A 22,380-nucleotide genomic window follows, 5' to 3' on the forward strand; every position below is an offset into this window, starting at 1 on the left:
CGTTCAGGAGACTTCCTTCAGCCATTAAACTATGGCCTGGACTTCAAACTGTAGCAGTTACTTTTCCATAAGCACATACCCTCAAAAAATGAACATTCTCAACCATGGTTGGTAGAAGCAAGAGTCCATTGTAGAATTTCTATGCCGCAGCCACACCCGGGTGCAAACTGACAGGTGGGCAAGCCCAGAGCACACCTGCTCTATGGAAGAAGAAGAAACCAAGTCATGTCAAACACACTGTAAGCACAGCCATCACGGGACCTCCCTCTCCTTCTCCCTGCCCCTATACACACTAAGGGAGGTCCTCTAGGCTCAAAAATGGGGTTCCTCCCTCTATGGACGGTAGATCAATGGTATCACCCCTCACAGATATAGAGGTGCTAAAACATGAATGATTTTTCAATAATATTTCTTCTCCCTGTCCCTCAGGAAGCATCTCCGCTGACACCACGACTGAATGGACACGTGAATCTAGCACATGCAGTCAGAGGCCCGCAGAACCGGGATGGTCATGTATCCCAGCTTATGCCAGTTGTCCCAATATCAGTGTTACTAGCATTATCTTCCACTCTCAAAAGTGTTCCAGTTTGAACCCTAAGTGATATGGTCACCTCCACAGACTGGAGCAGGGAGGGTCTTGGGTGTTCATCTTTCCCACCAATCTTATCTCCTACAAGTAAGATGGGGGTCCAGGGAGGATCTGCCCATGTTTATGCTTTTGATTTCCCCCTGCCTCTGCAGCCCTTCCCATGCCCTCCTGTCTCCGTGAGGGAGGGAGGACCACCCGCGCATCCTGCACACCAGGCCCATATTGACACCTGATGCTTTTGCCTCCATTCAGATCTCATCTTTCTGTGAACCTGAGGCTCGTTTCAATTATTCAAGGCAAATTCTAGCTTACGGCAAAGAATTTTTCCCCATCCAACTTACTATTTTGAAAAATTTCAAATTCACTTAAAAGTTGAAGGAACAGTATAATGGACACTCATTTATCCTTCATCTAGATTCACCAGTAGTTAACATTTTAACATATTTGCTTTCTGTGTGTGTCTGTGTATGTGTATAAAACTTCATTTTGGCTGAACCATTTGAAAATAAATTGTAGATACATTTATTATCTTTTAAATTACTCTTCATTGCATGAAAACTCAAAGAAAATGTGTGGGTACTTATTTATCTGACATCAGGGAAGTGGATCTGCATCTGCCTGCACACAAAGCTGAAATCACAGTGCTTGGGTGGTGGGGACCCTTTTCCGTGAAAAAGAAGAAGTCAGATCATGTCTTAAGGTCTCTCCCAGCCTTAGAACTTGTGACTCATAAGAAACTGACTGAAGCTTTTGGTTTGTCAATATACTCATGAACCAGTTTACCAGAGTGGTTGCCATCCATTTCTTTGAAAACATTAGCACCTTGTGAATTTTCATTAGATGAATGAGGGTGCCTATCTTACATATCAGAGATGTTTATTATATAGTAATAATAAAGGTAGCTAAGGACTTATATTGTATTTACAAAATGCCAGGCACTGTACTAAGCACATTACATATATTGGTCCTTATAACAATCTTATAAGGTAGGTACAATGAATATCTCCCCATTGAACAGGTAGGTAAATCAAGAATTGTTATGTCACGCAGCTAGAACGCAAGCAAGTGGAACATGAACCCAGGCAGTCTGGCTCCAGAGTTGGCCTTTTCACCACCCTACTATCCAGTTTCTCCAAATATCTATATAAATATATGTTCAGCATTCCTAACCGACATAATCAGCAGGCCAGTCAAATCTCAGCTGTAAAACACTTGAAGTTCACAAAGCAAGTCACTATTTAAATCTAGGAGGGCATTTCACCTCCGCTTTATAGACCCCTTTACCGATATCGCTCAGCATCGTAAAACAACAGGTGTGTTGAGGTGCTCTGTCAAAACAGGTGTTTCTGTGTGCTGTGTTTACACTTATTTAACCCAGGGTGTCTGGGCACAATTGCTATTTATTTCTTCATTATACGGAATCTTCCACAGGGAGCTCGTATGAAAAGAGGTGTGAGGTGGAAAAAGAGGTGAGCAGCGGCCCTACCTCAGGACCTTTGGCTGGGCTTGTACGCTACCCTGGCAACTGCCCACTGGGCTCACCTGTCCCAGGCATCCTCCACACTTTCTTTTCCAGTCTTCCAGAAGGACCAGTGATCTGCCTGCTGGCCTTTTTTCCCTTTCCATCTGCTTCCCAGCAGTGGAACCTGCCTGCTTAAATCTTACTTATTAACTATACATAGATATGGCTGACTGCGATTACAGCAGAATTGTTTGGGAGCTCGGTATCTTGCCTCTTCCCACGTACCTTACCCTGGGAATTGCTTTGTACTTGCATATTGCCATGTGGTGGTGTGTCTTTAATAACCATCAATAAAGATAGGCCTGGGAAAACACGGACAGCCACAGACTCCTCTAAATTCACCTGACTGCACAGAACAGAGCTGTCTGCAGAGGTATCCCGGCTACCCAGAGGTGGTCACCTGCAGTGGTCAAAGTAAACCCACCCTCTTTGATTCAGCAGCCAAAGAGAATTTAGAAGAATATGCTCACCTTCTGAGGGTTCCTTGAATCCAATAAAACCTGTTCTTAAGTCTAAGTTCATTTATGGATTTATTCTCCAAATATTTGAGAGTGACTGTTCTGTGAAAAGTATTCTCCTAATACCATGAGGTGTTTTGTAGCTTCTTTATCAGAAAAGCGATAGAGACCAAGGATGTGGGAAGGAAGGGAATTTTTTTTTTCTTTTTGAGACAGGGTCTAGCTCTGTCATCTAGGCTGGAGTGCAGTTGCATGATCTCAGCTCACTGCAGCCTTCACCTCCCAGGTTCAAGTGATCCTCCCACCTCAGCCTCTCAAGTAGCTGGGACTACAGGCACATACCATCATGCCCAGCTAATTTTTGTAATTTTGTGGAGATGGGATTTTGCCATGTTGCCCGAGCTGGTCTTGAAATCCTGGGCACAAGTGATCCACCCACCTAGGCCTCCCAAAGTGCTGGGATTACAGGCGTGAGCCACTGCGCCCAGCTGGGAAATTTTTATAATATAAGCCTGGGGTGTCACACTCTGCACAGATTAATAGCATTTGAATAGCAGGCAGGGATGGAAGTAACTGTCAAAATAGGTAGGTAATTTTGCCTTGCATATAGTAGGTGCTCAAGAATATTTATCAAATGGAATTAAGTTAAACAGACAATTAGAAATTGGATGGTCTTAGCCCCTGACTATACTGTCTGTCATCAGTGCAGGTTCACTCAATACAAAGAAAATGAGCTGGGATTCTACACCCCCATCCAGGTGCCAGGTGGTGCTAGATGCCGAGTCTAGGTCTGCGCCAGGTGCCAGGTGGTGCTAGATGCCGAGTCTAGGTCTGCGCCAGGTGCCAGGTGGTGCTAGATGCCGAGTCTAGGTCTGCACCAGGTGCCAAGTGGTGCTAGATGCCGAGTCTAGGTCTGCGCCAGGTGCCAGGTGGTGCTAGATGCCGAGTCTAGGTCTGCGCCAGGTGCCAGGTGGTGCTAGATGCCGAGTCTAGGTCTGCGCCAGGTGACAGGTGGTGCTAGATGCCGAGTCTAGGTCTGCGCCAGGTGCCAGGTGGTGCTAGATGCCGAGTCTAGGTCTGCGCCAGGTGCCAGGTGGTGCTAGATGCCGAGTCTAGGTCTGCGCCAGGTGCCAGGTGGTGCTAGATGCCGAGTCTAGGTCTGCGCCAGGTGCCAGGTGGTGCTAGATGCCGAGTCTAGGTCTGCGCCAGGTGCCAGGGCTTTGAGGGCAGGGGAGGAGTTGAATAGCCACCCATAACAAGGAGATCAAATACTTGAACTTGAGTACTGGGGTGCCTCCATGACTGTGAGAGCCTATTGAGATAAAGGTCACAGCTGGATACATGTATGATATATGCACAGCATGGCAACCTCCTTCAGGAGCCAGCAACGTGCTGGGACTTTATCAGGAGACCTCCCATCAGGTAAGGTGAGCCTGGCACACACCAGTACGCTGCAAGAGAACCCGTTCTCCCTGAGTCCTCTCAGATTTCAACCAAAGCTGGTCTGTGGAAGTCCAAGTCTGCAAAAGGATAGACTCCTTTTCCCTACTAAACATAATGTCAATACACTGAGTGGGGCTGACGGAATCCAAAAATGAGCTCTGTCGTGTAGACAGTTGCCCACAGCGGTTGAGGAACTATGGAGATTCATGCTCGGTCCTTTCTCTGAAGCCCTGAGGATTCAGCGTACTGCCTCACCCTTTGTTCTGAGCCACTGTCCCCCGAACTCCTGCCCTGGACCATCACCCCTAGACTGAGTAGCAGGATATGGTCCCCCTAAGTTCCCAGTCCTAGTCATCATCTCCAAACAACCCCACAACCTTTTCCAGCCTATGGGATTATATATACATATATATACACACACACACACACACATAATGTGTATATATATGTGTGTATATATATAAAATGTGTATATATACGCATATATATAAAAAGTGTGTGTACATATACATATATAATGTGTGTATATATATACATACATATATATATATAAAAATTTTTTTTTACTTTAATTTCTGGGATACATGTGCAGAACACGCAGGTTTGTTACATAGGTAGACATGTGTCATGGTTGTTTGCTGCACCTATCAACCCATCATCTAGGTTTTAAGCCTTCATGTAGTAGGTATTTGTCCTATTGCTCTCCCTCCCTTTGCCCCCTACCCCCTGACAGGTCCCAGTGTGTGTGGTTCCCCTCCTTGCATCCATGTGTCCTCATTGTTCAACTCTCACTTATGAGTGAGAACATGCAGTGTTTGGTTTTCTGTTCCTGTGTTAGTTTTCAGAGAATGATGGCTTCCAGCTTCATCCATGTCTCTGCAAAGGACATGATCTCAGCACACGTAGGTTTATTGCAGCACTATTCACAATAGCAAAGACTTGGAACCAACCCAAGGCCCATCAATGATAGACTGGATAAAGAAAATGTGGCACATATACACCATGGTAGCCTACTGGATTTTATGTTACACCTATGGCAATACAAACAGCATGGAACGAACAACTAACTAGTAAAAAGTGATGCAGCTTCCAGAATTCTACACGGGCCCTCATTCTCAAACGTGGTCTTCTTTTCTGAGATCTTCCCAGAAAGCCTTTCTGCACTAAATGCTGAACTAGGCAGCTCGACCCTCTGTTCAGGGAAGCCTAGGATCCTACTTCTCTGTGTCATTTCCAGAATCTGCTCAGTCATCTTTTTGTTAAGTGGGATTCCTTCCCCTCACGTCTCTCCCTTCCAATTTTCCTCCACAAGAAAAGGAACTTCCCTCACTTCCTCTTCCCACAAAGATGTACCTGTCCTCTGGATTACTGACATTCTTTACCGGATTGACAGACATCTCTTTTGTCCTCTCTGTTCCAATTTCTGGAAATCTGATTGTTGTCCATGGCTCTCCCTAAGAAAGAAAAGTCAGTTCTCTCCTGGCCTGTTAAGTTCCTTTCTTCACCCTTTCTCTCTAGAGGTACTATTTTCCAGAATTCCTGTCTATGCCATATCTGGAGTCCCCAACAGCCCAGTCCAGCCAGATGTCTCCTGCCTTGACCGCATAAATCCAATCTCTCCCTCCCTGGGATGCCCAACAAAGCCCTTCCAGCCTAGACAATCTGAACAAATGGCTATGTATGAGGACCAAATGCTATGGTGGACTCGAAAGTGCCTCATCAACTGTCAAGTAATACCATGTGGGTGACAGATACCTTAGGAACCTCCCACTCTGTAGAAGAGACCAGAAGGGCCCAGTCATGCTAGAGCCCATCAGTCTTTTTTTTTTTTTTTTGAGACAGAGTCTCACTGTGTTGTCCAGGCTGAAGTGCAGTGGTGCGATATCTCGGCTCACTGCAACCTCTGCCTCCTGGGTTCAAGTGATTCTCATGCCTCAGCCTCTGAGTAGCTGGGACTACAGGCACGTGTCACCACGCCCAGCTAATTTTTTGTATTTTTGGTAGAGATGGGGTTTCGCCATGTTGGCCAGGATGGTCTCAAACTCCTGGCCTTAAGTGATCACCGGCCTCGGCCTCCCAAAGTGCCGGGATTATAGGCATGAGCAACCATACCCAGCCCTGTCATCTTGAGCTGCAGCTGTGGCAGCTGCCTGGACCATCTTCTCTTGTTCTCTATGCCTGACATCTAAAAGTAAAATATATATTTCATTTGCAAACATCATCTCTCAACCACTTGGAAGATCCATGATTTTTCTCACTTCTCCCTCTCCTAAGTGTGAAGCTGGCCAGCAGCACAGTGTCTTAGTGCTCCAGCCCCTTCACTGTATTCCTACCATCATGTCTTCTCTGGTCCTGAGATAAAAGCTTAGCACCACCGGAGCATCGATTCCGGAGCTAGAACTATTCCCTCTTCCAATCTTCCTTTCAGAACACAAATCAGGGAAACACATAGGCAATTATAAGAAGAGAGGACATGTGGTTTGGCTTGGTTTGGTTGACTGAGAGGCAGCCTGCCTATCCTGGACAGACCCTGCAAGAGGCTTCCTATGTCCTGGAGCTGAGAAATTAAGATCCCTTCTTTTTCAGGGAATATAGGGTGATGAGCAAATCTGAGAAAGGAGAATCACAGCACAGCAAACCTAGGACTGTGCTCTGTGACACTACCAAAATCACTCACCAGCAGGTGGCTCAGTGTCTTAGCTGTAAAATTCATGTTCGGTGGTAATGTTGGTCACTTGCTGTAGACAATATTTAAAAATGTTTTTCTCCTATAGAGAGATACAGTAAAGAGAGTTTCTAGACTGGCAGGCAGTTCTGGTTTTGCTACTCCCCCCCCGGGAGGCTGCTTGACCCTGTGCAAGTCGCTTCTTCCTGGGTTCGGTTTCCCTGTCCCTGAAAGGAGTGGGCTGACTCGGTGACCTCTTAGGTCCCTTCTGCCGTCTCTTCCAGCTTCCATCTTTCTATAATATGTGAGATAATGCAAGAATGCTGCTGATGATGATCGTATGTTGTGGCCGGGCACGGTGGCTCATGCCTGTAATTCCAGCACTTTGGGAGGCCAAGGGGGGGCAGATCACCTGAGGTTGGGAGTTCGAGACAAGCCGGACCAACATGGAGAAACCCCGTCTCTACTAAAAATACAAAATTAGCTGGGCATGGTGGCGCATGCCTGTAATCCCAGCTACTCGGGAGACTGAGGCAGGAGAATCACTTGAACCCAGGAGGCAGAGGTTGCGGTGAGCCGAGATTGCACCATTGCACTCCAGCCTGGGCAACAAGAGCGAAACTCCATATCAATATATATATATATATGTGTGTATGTTGTATGGCCGGGTGTGGTGGCTTAGGCCGGGTGCAGTGGCTTATGCCTGTAATCCAGCACTTTGGGAGGCCGAGGTGGACGGATCACTTCAGGTCAGGAGTTCGAGACCAGCCTGGCCAACATGGTGAAACTCCCATTTCTACTAAAATCACAAAAATTAGCCAGGTGTGGTGGTACATGCCTGTAGTCCCAGCTACTTGGGAGGCAGAGATGAGATAATCGCTTGAACCCAGGAAGCAAAGGCTGCAGTGAGCCTAGATTATGCCATTGCACCCCAGCCTGGATGACAGAATCAGACTCCGTTTCAAAAAGAGAAAAAAGAAAATATGTTGATTCATCCCAAATCACTTTCAGGTCCTAAGTTTCACCAAATGGTTTTTCTGGATAGCTAAGTTTTTCTGTTTTTAATTTTTGGAGAAATTTGTTCTGATGTTACTATTTGAGCAGCTTATCAGCAAGGCAAACACATGCATGCCCTGAGTTTAAAGGGGATGGGCTTCACCCCACATTCCAGAGGCTTCCTGAGGTCCCTGGCCCTGCCCTCATATGCCCCAGCCCCAGCATAGCTCTGACCCTTTCATGCACAAGGGTACAAGTTAGCATCCCTGTGATCCCTGAGGGATACCCTCCTTCATCCCTGGCCTTGCAGGCTCGCCTCACTGAAGCTCTTCTCAGAGGTTAGGAGGTTAGCTGGGAGCACATTTAGAGCCTTCCCACCGCTGCTGCTGTGGCTGGGCCAAACGTGTGATTTAAGCCATTCCAAGACACCCCGCCCCCACCCTACTGGGAAAGGCTTTCTTGGCAACCATCCTCTTTCAGAGCCATTAGAAAAGTGCACATTCCCTTGGTTTCACTGGCTCCAAGCGAGTGTTGGGGGGTTGGGGGAGTATTACAGGCTGCCATTAGCCAATGCTGAAAGCTTCTGTTTTCCACCCTCACCTCCAGTTTGCAGTGCAAGGTCCTAGCCTGGCCAGGAATCAACCAGGCGTTTTGTTCAGAAGTAGCAACTTATTTTTATCAAAGATGGAATGCAGTTGCAGTTGTTTCTAATGCCTCTGCATGGCAACCAGGGCTCTTGCTCCAAGCACTCCCGACTCCTCTTTTCTCTGCAGACACTTTGCTTTCTCACCTATCCCTTTCTACATCCAAAAATTGGATGCAGAGCTGCTCAAGTGCCTCAGAATTCGGGAGTAAAAAGTTGTAGAAATTCAAAGTATCTTTATTGTGTCTATTTTAAATGCAGGCTTTGGTGATCACAACTCTATAAACCCAACCTAAAATTACCCAAGGACCACAGCAGTGTGGTGTGGTGAAAAGAGCTCCCAGCTGGCTTCTGCCCACCCTACACCCCCCACACACCCCCAGCCTTATGTTGCTGTGGGCAGCTGAGCAAGTCCCTTCCCTCCCTGGGGCTTAGAGCACCCACTGGTAAGCAGAGACTCCCTGATCAGCTTTCCTTAACCTTTTTTGATTGCAAAGAGCTTTGCAATTCTGCTGAAAGCTGTGGACCCTCTTCTCAGGGGAAAAAAAAAAGTGATGCATCCGTTTATGCATTTGGAAAATATTTATTAAGCTCCTGTTAAATATGCACATACAGACACACGTTGAAATTCCATTTCAGGGGCTTTACAGGTGGAAAAAAAAATCCTGGTTATGAATTCTGCGATCAGCATATACAGACTGCTATCTAGAAAGACTATGATACTGATTCTAGTAGAGGGTTCTCAAGCTACCAGTCAGCACATGCCAGAGAACGGGGGCAGCAAGGTGGTCATTGCAAAGGTGACCTCTAGTTGCCCCCCCCTTCCCAGCACCCCCACCTGGAACACGCCCCAGCAAACATGCATGCAGAACCAGCCTGGAATGTGCTGTTTCTGGGCACTCGGACTGCTGGAAGCTGGCTGCAGCCCTGGAGAGACGACAAACATGTCTTTTCTATCCTGGGCTTTATTTTTCTCACGGTCCCTGAAAGGGCTGTGATCAGGTGATATGTGTGGGACTGCTCCCTGTACAGGTGCAGAGCAGGTACCGAGGGGAGGGTACAGGTGCAGAGCAGGTACCGAGGGGAGGAGAAAATCCACCCTGTGTGTACTTACTCAAAGCTCTTTCAATAGCCCTCCCAGCATAGCTCTTGGCAAGGCAGCTACCACGTCTCTGGCAGGCTGGAGGGAATCTGAGTGTGAGAAAGTCAGTCATGCGGAGGAAAAGGGAAAAAAAAAGCTTCAAGTCCTCAGGCAAAATACCTTTTTTCTTCTTCTCTTGCTCTCTCCTTTCTGTAGCTTTAAACCAAACCCACAAACCACTCTGATACCTAGGGGACAAAGGGGAGTTTCACTAGAGATGCAGTTATTTGTTTTATGGTTTGAAAGCAAACAGGTGATGTGGTAAGACAGAGAAATCACCCTTCCAGGGGCAGCGGTTGGGAGACAGTGTGGGTGGAGACAAGTGCAGGAGCCCCTGGTTGTATGTATTGGGCATGACACGGTGAGAACGATTCAGAATGATGCTGGTGTCACAGGGGGATCAAAGAAGTGATCTCCACTGATGAACTGGGCTTCATTTTCTCTTTGCTTTGGGAGTCGGGGGAAAAGGATGACTGAAAAATAAAGGCTGTTTCTATCTATCTAAGAGCATTCTTCCAAAAGCAGATGCTTCTTCCTGAGTTTAGGAACTTACTGTCCCATTTGAGAAGGGGTGGGGAGAGGACAACGTTGGTCCTATTTTCACTGCCTAGGATAAGGAAACTGAAAAGTCATCTGTGAGGCCATCTGCAAGAAACTCTTCTTGAATGGTTAGAGTGGAACGCCAGAGAGTTCCTGGAATTTTTATTTATTTATTTATTTATTTATTTATTTATTTTTGGTCCAGACACAAATTCATAGTTAATTTTTTTGTTACTTGAGCCTCTGTCCCCCTATCTAAAAATGTGTGTGTGAAAGTTACTTGCCCATTCTACCAGTCCAAGCACTCCCAAAGTGGCAATAAACAAGTTGCTGATTAACTATTTGACCCACGAGGTTGCTTTAGCCACTTCAGTGAGACCCTAACTTGATCGTATTCCATTCCCCATGCACCTTCAGGGCCCCAAATAAGAGTGGGGAACAGAATCAGATGAAAAAGTGTCTTAGAATGGGGCAGGGAGTGGCATACCCCAATAATTAATGAGGGCCGACCAGCAGACAGCAGTCAATGTCATGGCAGAGCCTAGCAGAGCAGGCACCGATTCTGAAAGATTTGAGGGGAACCTGGAAAGGGTTAACATGCTTCCCCGGGAAGGGTTTAGTTCCTCAGAAGAATCTGGGTCAGTGTATTTGGGAAGTTTTTAAAAAGTCAGCCGCTCAGCAGAAGCATTTTAAGAAGCTTGCAAAGCTTATTGGGACCATGGCAGAAAGGAGGGTAACTTCATAGGCTCATTCATCACCTTTCACCAAGAGGATTTTAACCACACAGGAAAACCCCACGTTTTCCAAAAGCAACAGACAATTTTCTGTCATCACCACTTTTCCATCTGTTTAAAATAAGAAAGAAAATTCCTTCCCCTTGGCCCAGGTTGCAGGTCAACAAAAGAGGCATTGTTCATCATTTCTTCAGAACATGACACGCCACAGCTCACTCTGCAGTGCAAGAAAACATAAAAAAAAAAAAAAAAAAAAAAATCTTAGAGAGTAGCCTTAGGGGCAACAGTGAGTAAACCAAAGCCTGCGATGAGGGAAATGTTTGGTTGCAGACTGGAGGACTATCCTGGAAGGTGGAAATGAGGCTTAGGTTAATACGGTCAGAGCCATGATTCCTTAGTTAGACTCAGGAATTAAATCTGAGTTCCTGAGTTCCTGGTCGGGGGTTGGGAACACCGCATTAAAGGGTAGGCAGGTTTGAGTTGAACTCAGGTCCCAAGAGTGTGCAGTCAAAGTCCAGAGGAGCTGGATGTAGACGGATGCCTCTGGGAGTCAGTCTGCACCTGCCTCCTAGGAACCTTCTTCCCTAGCTCGAACCGCCTAACTGCCCTTTCTGCCTCCAAGCCCTGCAGTCCACTCTCCCACTTTTGCCAGAGCCATCTTTCTAAAGGGAAACCCTGATGCCTCTTCTTTGCTCAAGAATGTTTCATGGCTCTCCATTGTCTAAAGATAAGGTCCAAAGTCCTTCAGCAAGATGTTTAAGGAGCTTGTGACATGGCCTCAAGCTGCCTCTTCTAGTCCCTCACATTCCCTAGGCTCCAGACCATGTTCCCTGAATAAAGTCTTCAAGTTCCAGGATCTCCGCCTTTAATGCCATGGGTACCTGCATCCTGTCCAGCTCACGACTCAGCACATTCCCAATGCCCCAATCCTACCTATTTTTCAAGGTACACAGGCCAATCCCTCCAGGAAGTGTTCCAAGGTACCCCAACTTAAAAGTAAATTAATCCTCCTGAAACTCCATAGCATTTTACCTCTATCCAGACGTATGTCTCTCTTGAACCTAGGACCCCCCAGAGGAATTCACTGGGCCATCCGTAGATGGCAGCTGTACACGTTTATATGTATCTCTAGACTGTTGGCTTCCAGAGAGCAATAACGGTCTTACTCACTGCTGTAAACCCAGGTAGACCAGCAATACTGTTATCCATACAAGTGTGGTTTCGTACTTTGTTTTTGTCCTCCTGATCTCTCAGGCCACCACCTAACTCAGAAAAGAGAGGAAAAATAAAGGAATGCCCAGTCATCAATCAGAAAATCAGCGTCTGTCTGCCCCCGCAGTTTACTGTCAACTTCTTGCAGGCCGACACTGTGTCTCTCATCGTGGAAATCCCAGGGTTTAACACAGTGTCTGACACTGCGCGTGTGTTCCACAATGAAAGAGAGAGGGGAGCTTGCCCAAGGTCACCCAGTCAGGAACCACTGAATCTCATCCGGGACGAGATCTGGCGAAATCATTGACAACATTATCTCAGTGAGGAGCTGGGAGGCAGGAAGCAATGAAGTGTCTGAGAACGGTGCGTCAGGCCTCCGGGACGCGGGAAGGGCTGAGGGGGCGGGAGGCCACATCAAACAAGACGCTGGGCTCCCGGGCTGCCCGGAGCCGCGAGCCGAGCTCCCAGGCGGCGGGAAGGGCGGAGGGGGGGTGGGGGCACGGGGGCCGGCGACCCGGGCAGGCGGGAGGGAGGCGGAGGAGGCGGCCGGCCGGCCCAGGCAGTGCGCGCCGCCCGCCCGGCTCGGCAAATCCCCCAGGGAGGCCGCCGCCAGAGCCCTGGCGCTCCCGGCCCGGCGCCCGCCACGTGGCACCCGGCGGCGGCGGCGGCGACTCCTCCCGGCGCGCGGCCCGGCCAGCAGGCAGCACGCAGCCGCCCGCGCCGCCCGCCTCCTCCCGGCCGCCCGCCGGCGGCCTCCCGGGCGCAGTGAGGGGGAGCGGCCCGGCCGCCCGGGACCCGGGGAAGGGGCGGGCGGCGCGAAGCCGCTTTAACCGCAGTCGCCCAGCGGAGGCAAGAGGCTGACCCGGCCGCTTCCTAAGTGCGGTCAGGCATCCCGTGACCGCGGCGGGCGCCCAGGGCCCCGCGGGGGGAAGGCGGGGGCGAGGAGCAAACTCGGAGGCCCCCACCTCGCCCCCGGGCTGTTGCAAATGAGGCTTTCGGCCGAGTGAAAACCCCAAGCCCGAAAGTGAGGGTGGGGAGGTGCGGGTTGGAAGAATTCCCCACTCTCCACCCCGGGTGTGCGCTCCCCGCCCGGAAGAGCTGACCTTGGCCTGGGGAGGCGGGGGTGGGGAGAGAGGGTAAGCGCCGGGGATCGGCTCCCAGCCCGCCGCCCCCTCGGATTCCTGGCCCGGCGGGGCCGGAGGAGGGGGCCCCGGACACACACACACACCCCACACGCAGCGCGCGCCAATGAGCCCCGGCCAGGCGCAGGGGGCGGGGTTTTCCCAGGCTCGAGCACAGCAGCTGCTATTTACCTTCTTGGCTTCTCCCGGGGACCAGGAACCGGCCCCCGCTCTCCGCCGCCCGCCGCCGCCCCCCGCCTCCCTGCCCCCGGGGCGCGCGCACACACACTCACTCACACACGCACGCACACACACATCCTCCCGGCCCGGCCGCAGCCGCGGCGGCAATAAAACATCCTGGCACGTGCTCCGGCTCCAGGCGCGCCCACGCCGGCCGGCTGATGTCAAACTGCAGCTCGGCTGGTGTAGCTCTTAAAGGGCCCGCGGGCGCCGGGGGCCGAGGCCGCCCGCGGGGCGAGGAGGGAGAGGCTGCTTCCTTGCCCGCCACCTCAACGCGCCGCAGAACCTAAAGCCTACGGATGAAAAGGGAAAGGGTGGTGAAGGAGGGCGCGAGTCCCTGAGGCATTGCCCTCGGAGCCCCCCTCGTTCATTTTTTCATTTGAAATACCGTTTCCTTCCACCCAGTTGGAAATTATTCTGATTGTTTCCTGGGGAAGCCCGGGGTCTAAGGCCCCAAATCCAGAAGAGGAATTTCTGAAAGACGGGGTGGGGGTGGGGTGGGGAAGGGATTCAAGAACTACCTTGCTCCGAAAAACCTGCATTTGTAAAGTAGAAGGCAATTTTTCCTTTTTCTGCATGGAAAAAGGAAAAATTTCTTGGCCCTTTTCCTTTACCATCTACTTTCACCCTCCTGAATGTATAAAGTCTGAGCGGGAACTTTAGATGTGTCGGTAACTCACACTGTTACGCGCCCCCCCCCCCCCGCCCCCTTTTAACCACTGCTGTTTTTTTCTTTATTGTTTATACCTTTAAAAAAATATGTTTCAAATGAACTTACTACAGTCAAAGCAGCTCTGTTACATATGAGGGAGGGCGTAAAGAGCAAAGACCCTGGCTCCAAAAGAAATAGACAAGACCAAAACCAAAGCGCAAAGAAAAAAAAAAATCTCTAAACCAAAGCCCAGAGGGAGAGTAGCAAAGGGTTAAAATCCTTTTGATTGACGTTGTAGCCTCCGGTGCCCTGGGCTCAGGCGCGCGCCATTGGCCGCCAGACCTTGTGCCTGGCGGCCAATGGGGGGGCGCGGTCCACGAGCGGTGCCGCGTGTCTCCTCCTCCCATTGGCTGAAAGTTACTGTGGGAAAGAAAGTTTGGGAAGTTTCACACGAGCCGTTCGCGTGCAGTCCCAGATATATATAGAGGCCGCCAGGGCCTAGGGATCACACAGGATCCGGAGCTGGTGCTGATAACAGCGGAATCCCCCGTCTACCTCTCTCCTTGGTCCTGGAGCAGCGCTACTGATCACCAAGTAGCCACAAAATATAATAAACCCTCAGCACTTGCTCAGTAGTTTTGTGAAAGTCTCAAGTAAAAGAGACACAAACAAAAAATTCTTTTTCGTGAAGAACTCCAAAAATAAAATTCTCTAGAGATTAAAAAAAAAAAAAGGAAAATGCCAGCTGATATAATGGAGAAAAATTCCTCGTCCCCGGTGGCTGCTACCCCAGCCAGTGTCAACACCACACCGGATAAACCAAAGACAGCATCTGAGCACAGAAAGGTAAGGGCGGTACCTGTATCTCTCTGCAGCCCCTCAAAACTAAGCAGGGGTTGGGGGGCTTCTTTCTGTCTTGTTCTGTCTTGAAACCCCGGGATGGCAGATCCCATGGGAACACAGAACTCTTTTTTTTATTTGCAGTCATCAAAGCCTATTATGGAGAAAAGACGAAGAGCAAGAATAAATGAAAGTCTGAGCCAGCTGAAGACACTGATTTTGGATGCTCTGAAGAAAGATGTAAGTGGGGAAATGCTGCTCGCTCTTTTAATTAAAAAACAAACACTTTCTCAGCTACTAAGAGTGAAACCCCCCCGCCCTGCGGGGTCTGGCACTCGCTGGTACTGCGTTCTCCCAGGCGGGAAGGCCTGGCCTTATTCGCTGGGGTCCAGAGATAATGCTTGCGCTCCGTGGCCGGGAGGAGGGACCCCCAGCACTCTGAAGCAGCTGACACGGGGCTCACTTTCCTTTCTTGCCTCCTCCTATGCAGAGCTCGCGGCATTCCAAACTGGAGAAGGCGGACATTCTGGAAATGACAGTGAAGCACCTCCGGAACCTGCAGCGGGCGCAGATGACGGGTGAGGGCGGCTCGCCGCGTCCCCCTGTGCGGGCGTCCCGCTTGCCTCGCGGTGATTTCTTCCAGACTTCCGCCCGTGGTTGTGAGAGGCATTCAGCTACATTTTACTGCCTTGGCTCACTCTCGCGTTCCCACGGTCTGGGGCTTATTTATAGCCACAACTCCAAGTTGTTACTGTTCCGGAAAAGGAGGGAAAGAGATTGCAGCCGCGAGGGTGGCGGGCGGCGGGTAGGGGCGAAAGGACTTAGGACTGTGGCGGTTTGGAACTGCGTGGAGCCTGGGGGTCACTGGTTGAGCACTCCTTCCCGTTGCAGAAGGGGAAATGAGGCTTGGATGATGGATTGGGAGGCATTGTCCAAGGTCGCATCGCGCGCGGGGGGTGGGGGTGACAGATCTGGGGCTGAGATAGGTTTAAATGCAGCTACAGGGAATCGGGAAGGAGTGGCTCGGCTTTGGCAGCAACGCTAGTGTGGAGTGGTGGCTGGTTTTTTCTAAACCCATCCCACCCTCCCTGCCGGAGGCAGTTTCACGGGCGCATGGTCAGGGAGGCGCGCCACAGGGACCTCCCAGGGCGGAGGCAGTGGCCACGGGGCCAGGGCCGTTCGATGACCCGTCTGTCTCTTTCTGGCCCGCAGCTGCGCTGAGCACAGACCCAAGTGTGCTGGGGAAGTACCGAGCCGGCTTCAGCGAGTGCATGAACGAGGTGACCCGCTTCCTGTCCACGTGCGAGGGCGTTAATACCGAGGTGCGCACTCGGCTGCTCGGCCACCTGGCCAACTGCATGACCCAGATCAATGCCATGACCTACCCCGGGCAGCCGCACCCCGCCTTGCAGGCGCCGCCACCGCCCCCACCGGGACCCGGCGGCCCCCAGCACGCGCCGTTCGCGCCGCCGCCGCCTCTCGTGCCCATCCCCGGGGGCGCGGCGCCCCCTCCCGGCGGCGCACCCTGCAAGCTGGGCAGCCAGGCTGGAGAGGCGGCTAAGGTGTTTGGAGGCTTCCAGGTGGTACCGGCTCCCGATGGCCAGTTTGCTTTCCTCATTCCCAACGGGGCCTTCGCGCACAGCGGCCCTGTCATCCCCGTCTACACTAGCAACAGCGGCACCTCCGTGGGCCCCAACGCAGTGTCACCTTCCAGCGGCCCCTCGCTTACGGCGGACTCCATGTGGAGGCCGTGGCGGAACTGAGGGGGCTCAGGCCACCCCTCCTCCTAAACTCCCCATCCCACCTCTCTTCCCTCCGGACTCTCAACAGGAACTTGAATACTGGGAGAGAAGAGGACTTTTTTGATTAAGTGGTTACTTTGTGTTTTTTAATTTCTAAAAAGTTACTTTTTGTAGAGAGCTGTATTAAGTGACTGACCATGCACTATATTTGTATATATTTTATATGTTCATATTGGATTGCGCCTTTGTATTATAAAAGCTCAGATGACATTTCGTTTTTTACACGAGATTTCTTTTTTATGTGATGCCAAAGATGTTTGAAAATGCTCTTAAAATATCTTCCTTTGGGGAAGTTTATTTGAGAAAATATAATAAAAGAAAAAAGTAAAGGCTTTTATGTCTTCGAACTGATTCTTCCAGAATATGTAAAAAGGCTTTTGGTGGAATTTGAATTACATGTAATTGGTAATTCAGGAATTGACTCTTTTGTTATTAAAAGAACATTCGTAAAAATCCATCAAACCTTTCGACAATCCTCCATGAACTAAAAAGACTCAATTCCATTTACTTTACAAGCAGCCATCTGGTAAGGCTTCCCTGATAAACTTGTGGTCAGTCTCTTAAAGGATTTCCAAAAAAAGTGTTTTTAAGTTGAAGTAGGGTAAGTCTGCAGCCCTTGTTCTTCTAGCTCCTCCTGAGGAAGATTGAACAGGACTAAATTCACGAAGCTAATGGATCCAATCCTATTGCCCATTGCACGTTAAGGGTGGTTCCTGCAGCTCTCCTCTCAGGGTAGCTCACCAGCATCCAAAGTAAAAACACTTCCAACTGCTGCGCCTCTTCAAGAGTTGGTTGGGGTCTTCATTAATTTGCCAATCCTTTGGTTCCAATAAGACGTTCCCTAGCACCCAAAAGTTTGAAATGCCTCTCCGCACCCTCTTCGAGCAAGCTGAAAAGATCAACAGATTCCTTCTGCCAAGGGACAGTTAGTTAGACTCCCAAGTGGAGGCCGAGCCCAGATGATTAACACCAGACATGTGTTTTTGATAAGTTTCTGTGCTTGCCTCTAATAGAGAAAGCATGTGGGGGCTGTGCTGGCAGGCACACAGGCCATCTTCCCCTTTTAATACAAACAGCAAGCGACCCCTTCGCTTGGTCATGCCCCATTTCCAGGCAAGATGTGGGCTCCAGATAGAAGCAAAAGGGTTGTCTCGGGTTTCAGCTCACATAACCCTCCTTAACAAGTCCTAACTCAAAGCGGACAGCTTTAAACTGTGCCAGGATCTGCAGCGAATTTCTTCCAAATCCCATCACAAAGGCTTGTCAGATTTTGTCAGATTTGGCCAGGTGTTTGACTGCATCCAGGTGTTGGGGAAATGAAAACCACGAGCCCTGCGAGACCAGACACATCAGCCGCGCTGTGGGTCTGGCGGGCGCGCCCTCCTCCCCCACCGCCGGCCAGTCCTCCTCCCCCCAGGCCCCTCCCCGCCAGCCTCCTCTAACCCCCCTTTTCTTAGACCGGCTTCTGGGAGGAGAAGGATGAGGCGGGAGAGATCAATCTTTGAAGCTTTCCTAACAAAGATAAAACCAACGATTTTCTGTCTTGTTTCAAAAGCTTTACCTCTCCCCCGCCCTGCTCTGGCCTTTCCCACAGGCCAGTGTGGAGAGCGGCTCTATCATAGGAATGATCCAGGAGACAGCAGTTTTCCACTCAAGATACCTTCGGACCCAGTTTCCACCCCAGAGGGAGAGATTTAAAAGAGACCTTTTTGAATTTGTCTCCTACTTGCCTTATTTTGTGTACATGAAAGGTGTCCAACACACCTTCCGCCAAAGAAACACACACACACCCTTATCATTTTTCCACGTTTTCCCTCCTGTTGAAACACAAACAAAATAACAATTGTTCCATTAAGACACCCAACTCAAGCGCCAGTGTTTCATTTGGTAAGCCTGTCCTCTGGCCCCACTAGGAGCCCCTTAACAGTCCTGGTAGAAATAATCAGACCTCAATGTCTTATTTTTATACAAGGAATTTCTTTTACATTGATGTCTTTAAAATTCACAGGAAAAAAAAATCTCAACACCAATTGAAAATTAAATGTCCCTATGTTGAAGGGGAACAATTTTAAAAGTGCATTTTTATTAATATCACCGAAAGTACATAGATACCATCCTAGGGAGGGGGACTAAATCAAAGGAAAAATACAAATATGTTTTTTTTCTTTTTTTTTAATTGGTGATTTGAAAAGAGCACTTTTTTCCCCCTGAAAGCTAGGTTTAGACTATTCGATGAGGATTTTTTCTGTTACAGTAAGGGGAGAAGGTGGAGACCCCACTAGGCTCCAAACCGGAAAGGGCACTTTCCAGTTCTTGCCCAGCTATGCCACCAAATTCACTGTGTCATCTTGGATAAGTCATTTCCCTTCTCTGGGTCATTTCCAAGTCTGGAAAATGAATGGACTTATTTCTAAGACGCTGTACCCTCCTGCACTTTGGCTGTTTCTGGAGTAAGTAGCTGAGGGAGAGGCGAAACTTCAAAAACGACTTCAATGATGTTGCCTCCCTGGGGGTCCCTCAGGCCTGGCCTAATTATACGGCCTCGGGCACACCAGCAGCCCCTCTCGCCGGCCCCCAGCAGTGCTGATCGCTCCGGGAGATAAGGCACGACTCCAAACTGCGTCCGGATGCGGGCCGCGGGCCCCGGCTGCCGCGCGCATTAGCCTCTCAATGGAGCCCTTCCGGGGCCCCGGCCCCCCGCCGTCTCCAGCAGCATCCGGAGCGGGAAAGGCGCCGAACTGGAAGCGGGTGGGGGGTGCTCTTGGGTCAACACGAGAGCCCTCTCCAAGCGCAGAAGCGCGACTCCGGAGGCTCGCCCCTCCTCGCGCCCCATCCCACCCCACGCGTTTCTGGAATGGGGACCCTGGGGTTTAGTTGGACCCCCTCGTCGTCACCACCGTCCCGGGAAACCTGTCATTAAAGTCAATTAACTTCTCCCACACCCGTTGGCCGGTAACAACCCGCTCCTAGCTTCCTCCCCGGCTCCTAAGTGCAACCAGATGGGCGGACAGGCTGCCCCCGCCGCGCGCCCGCCGGGGCGGCTCGGGGGTTCCAGGGAGGCCGCCCGGGGCCCGCCGCCCGGGCGGGAGCGGGCCAGGGCGGCCACGCCGGGCCAGCCCTGGCGGCCCTGCGGCCAAGGTGGTTTGCTTAGCAGGCCCGGCTGCTTTCTGGCAGGAAATGAATAGCTCCCAGATGAGCTCAGGCAACCTGAGAGGTCGTGAGAACGGCGCGAACCCCCGCCTGTGCAGCCGGCAGCCTGCCAGGCCGCGGGGGGAGCGGGCGGCGGCGGCGGCGGGAGGCCCGGCGGGCGGCGGCGGGGAGAGGGGCGGGAGCCGCTGACACACGAGCCCGCGCCCGCTCCCGCTGACAGGCAGGCCGCCGCCCCCGCTTCCCCCGCCCCGGGCCCCAGCGCCTCCCAAGCAGCAGGCCTAAGCCGCAGAAAGGCGGCCGCGCGGCCCCGCCGGGCCTGGGGGTGGGGCCGCCTGCCAGTGTTTTTCCAGTTCCCCCGGTAGCTCCGGGCCGCAGTTAGTAGCTGGGGAAACTGGGCCGAGGCCAGGGCCGGGGCGCTAGAGGCCCTCGCGGCCCGCAGACCCCTGCCAGGCGGCAGGCCACGCCGGGGCAGGAGTGGGCAGAGCGGCGGGGTGAGGCCATCCCAGCCCACAGAGCCGTCCCAAAAAAGACCTTGCCACCAGACAGCAACCCTGGACGCCTAAAAAAAAATCCTCATTTCTGAAAACCCTGAGCACCTACTGAGTGCTCAGCAAGGCCCAACAAGATAACGCTAATTCCCACCAGCCTCCGCCGCACCGAGCTCTCTGTGTAGCTGGGGAGATCCACAAACACCCTCGTGACTCATCCCGGGCTTGATGTGCTAAGTGCCAAAATTGAAGTTTAAACAAAGGGCAGCTAGAACAGAGAGATTAATTCTGATGAGAGGAAACCAGGCCAGGGAGGTTTTTCAGAGTTGGCACTTGAAGCCGAGAGGAGAAAGATGAGTTCAACAGGAAGGGTTAGGAGCAGAAGGGTGAGGGAAAACGCAGAGATGAACATATATATACGTCCAGTTTGGAGAGATGTCAGTATGTTTACCATAGTGTGGTATCTAAGTTTTCAAATATACAAATTGTCTTAGAGGTCAAAAAAAAAGAGGGATAAGCTCTGCCGCAGTGGTTGGCTTAAATGCAATATAGCCCAGGGGTTAGAAGCACATGATCTGGCTCCTGGCGGCTTGGCTTAGGTTTTGAGCCCAAGGGAAATTACTGAACTCCCTGCCTCAATTTTGTAACTCTGTATCTCATTTGTAACTTAGGGCTCATCAGGGTAGTGCTTCACAGGGCTGAGAGGATGAAATGAGTATATGCACTTAAAGCATTTAGAATAGGGCTGTCAGCTCTTCGGATTCTTAACCACAGTGAGGGACGTTCACCAGACAAGAAAGCCAATCCTGGCCTTTGCCCAGCGATGGCAGGATCTGCTTGTAATTGCACCAGGCTCTAGGTGAAAGGACCACTGCTTCTTCCTTAGTTTCTGAATTTCATGCGTTCACTTGATAATTATTGAACCAGGCACTATGGGAATAAAGGGAGAAGAAAGGCATGGTCTCTGTAACTATAAAGCTACCTGGTAGACAAGACAGTTTCAACACAAGAACAACACGGCCGGGCGCGGTGGCTCACGCCTGTAATCCCAGCACTTTGGGAGGCCAAGGCAGGTGGATCACAAGGTCACGAGATCGAGACCATCTTGGCTAACATGGTGAAACCCCGTCTCTACTAAAAATACAAAAATTAGCCGGGCGTGGCGGCGTGCGCCTGCAGTCCCAGCTGCTGGGGAGGCTAAGGCAGGAGAATGGCATGAACCCGGGAGGCGGAGCTTGCAGTGAGCCAAGATTGTGCCACTGCACTCCAGCCTGGGTGACAGAGTGAGACTCCATCTCAAAAAAAAAAAAAAAAAAAAACCAAGAACAACAACAAATTGCTGTGTTATGCGCCATAAGGGAAGACTCATGCACAGTGATGGTACAAAAAAAGATTGCACGTCACAACAGGTAACTTTTTTGGTTCTCCAAATATGATTAATCGTTGTGATCATTCATAGAAATTACTGGCATAGTAAATAATTAGTCAAATTCCACCTAAGAAAGGTGATTCTCAAATGGTTAATTTCAAGGGTAATCATTTTACAATACTAATATCTTCTGCATGAGCATAATTACCTAGATGTGGTCAAGAAACTGGACTGTGAGTCAGGAAATCTGAGGCCTGATCCAGTTGGACTGCTACCTGTGAGATGCTGGCCAAGTCCCCTTACGTCTCTGGGCTTCGATCTCTGCGCCAGCATAATGAGAACGTTAGACCAGGAAGCCTCTGAAGTGCTTTCAACTCCAGTCTGTGATTCCCTGTCCTCAGTGTGCTTCTGTGTGCCTTAACAGTTTGACACATGCTCTGTGGCTCTAGCAACCTGTGTCAGGCGTATTTCAGACCTTACAGCCAAGGCCCTGGCGGGATTGTTACAGACAAGTATTTTTTTTTTTGAGACCGAGTCTCACTCTGTCACCCAGGCTGGAGTGCAGTGGCGCTATCTTGGCTCACTGCAAGCTCCGCCTCCTGGGTTCACACCATTCTCCTGCCTCAGCCTCCTGAGTAGCTGGGACTACAGGCAACCGGCTAATTTTTTTTTCTTTTTTTTTTTTTTTTTTTTTGTATTTTTAGTAGTGACAGGGTTTCATCGTGTTAGCCAGGATGGTCTCAATCTCCTGACCTCATGATCCGCCCACACTGGC

General features: G+C 50.6%; 1 protein-coding gene across 1 annotated transcript; it reads left to right on the plus strand.

Annotated features, from left to right (window-relative positions):
- The first annotated feature begins 13,268 nt into the window (after nucleotides 1-13,268).
- HES1 (hes family bHLH transcription factor 1) lies at nucleotides 13,269-16,930 on the plus strand. The gene is made up of 4 exons (XM_054483030.2): nucleotides 13,269-14,802; nucleotides 14,941-15,036; nucleotides 15,287-15,374; nucleotides 16,009-16,930. The coding sequence occupies exons 1-4, from the start codon at nucleotides 14,695-14,697 to the stop codon at nucleotides 16,557-16,559; spliced, it is 843 nt and encodes a 280-aa protein (XP_054339005.1). The 5' UTR covers nucleotides 13,269-14,694; the 3' UTR covers nucleotides 16,560-16,930.
- Nucleotides 16,931-22,380: the final 5,450 nt, after the last annotated feature.

This window comes from Pongo pygmaeus, chromosome 2 (genome assembly GCF_028885625.2).
Source record: "Pongo pygmaeus isolate AG05252 chromosome 2, NHGRI_mPonPyg2-v2.0_pri, whole genome shotgun sequence".
Classification (NCBI taxonomy): Eukaryota; Metazoa; Chordata; class Mammalia; order Primates; family Hominidae; genus Pongo; species Pongo pygmaeus.

Excerpts from the sequence above, each read along its gene's own strand:
- HES1 (XM_054483030.2), top strand. The coding sequence starts at position 14,695 with ATGCCAGCTGATATAATGGAGAAAAATTCCTCGTCCCCGGTGGCTGCT. Across the intron at positions 14,803-14,940 it reads CAGCATCTGAGCACAGAAAG|TCATCAAAGCCTATTATGGA; the intron begins GTAAGGGCGGTA and ends TTTTATTTGCAG. Across the intron at positions 15,375-16,008 it reads GCAGCGGGCGCAGATGACGG|CTGCGCTGAGCACAGACCCA; the intron begins GTGAGGGCGGCT and ends TCTGGCCCGCAG.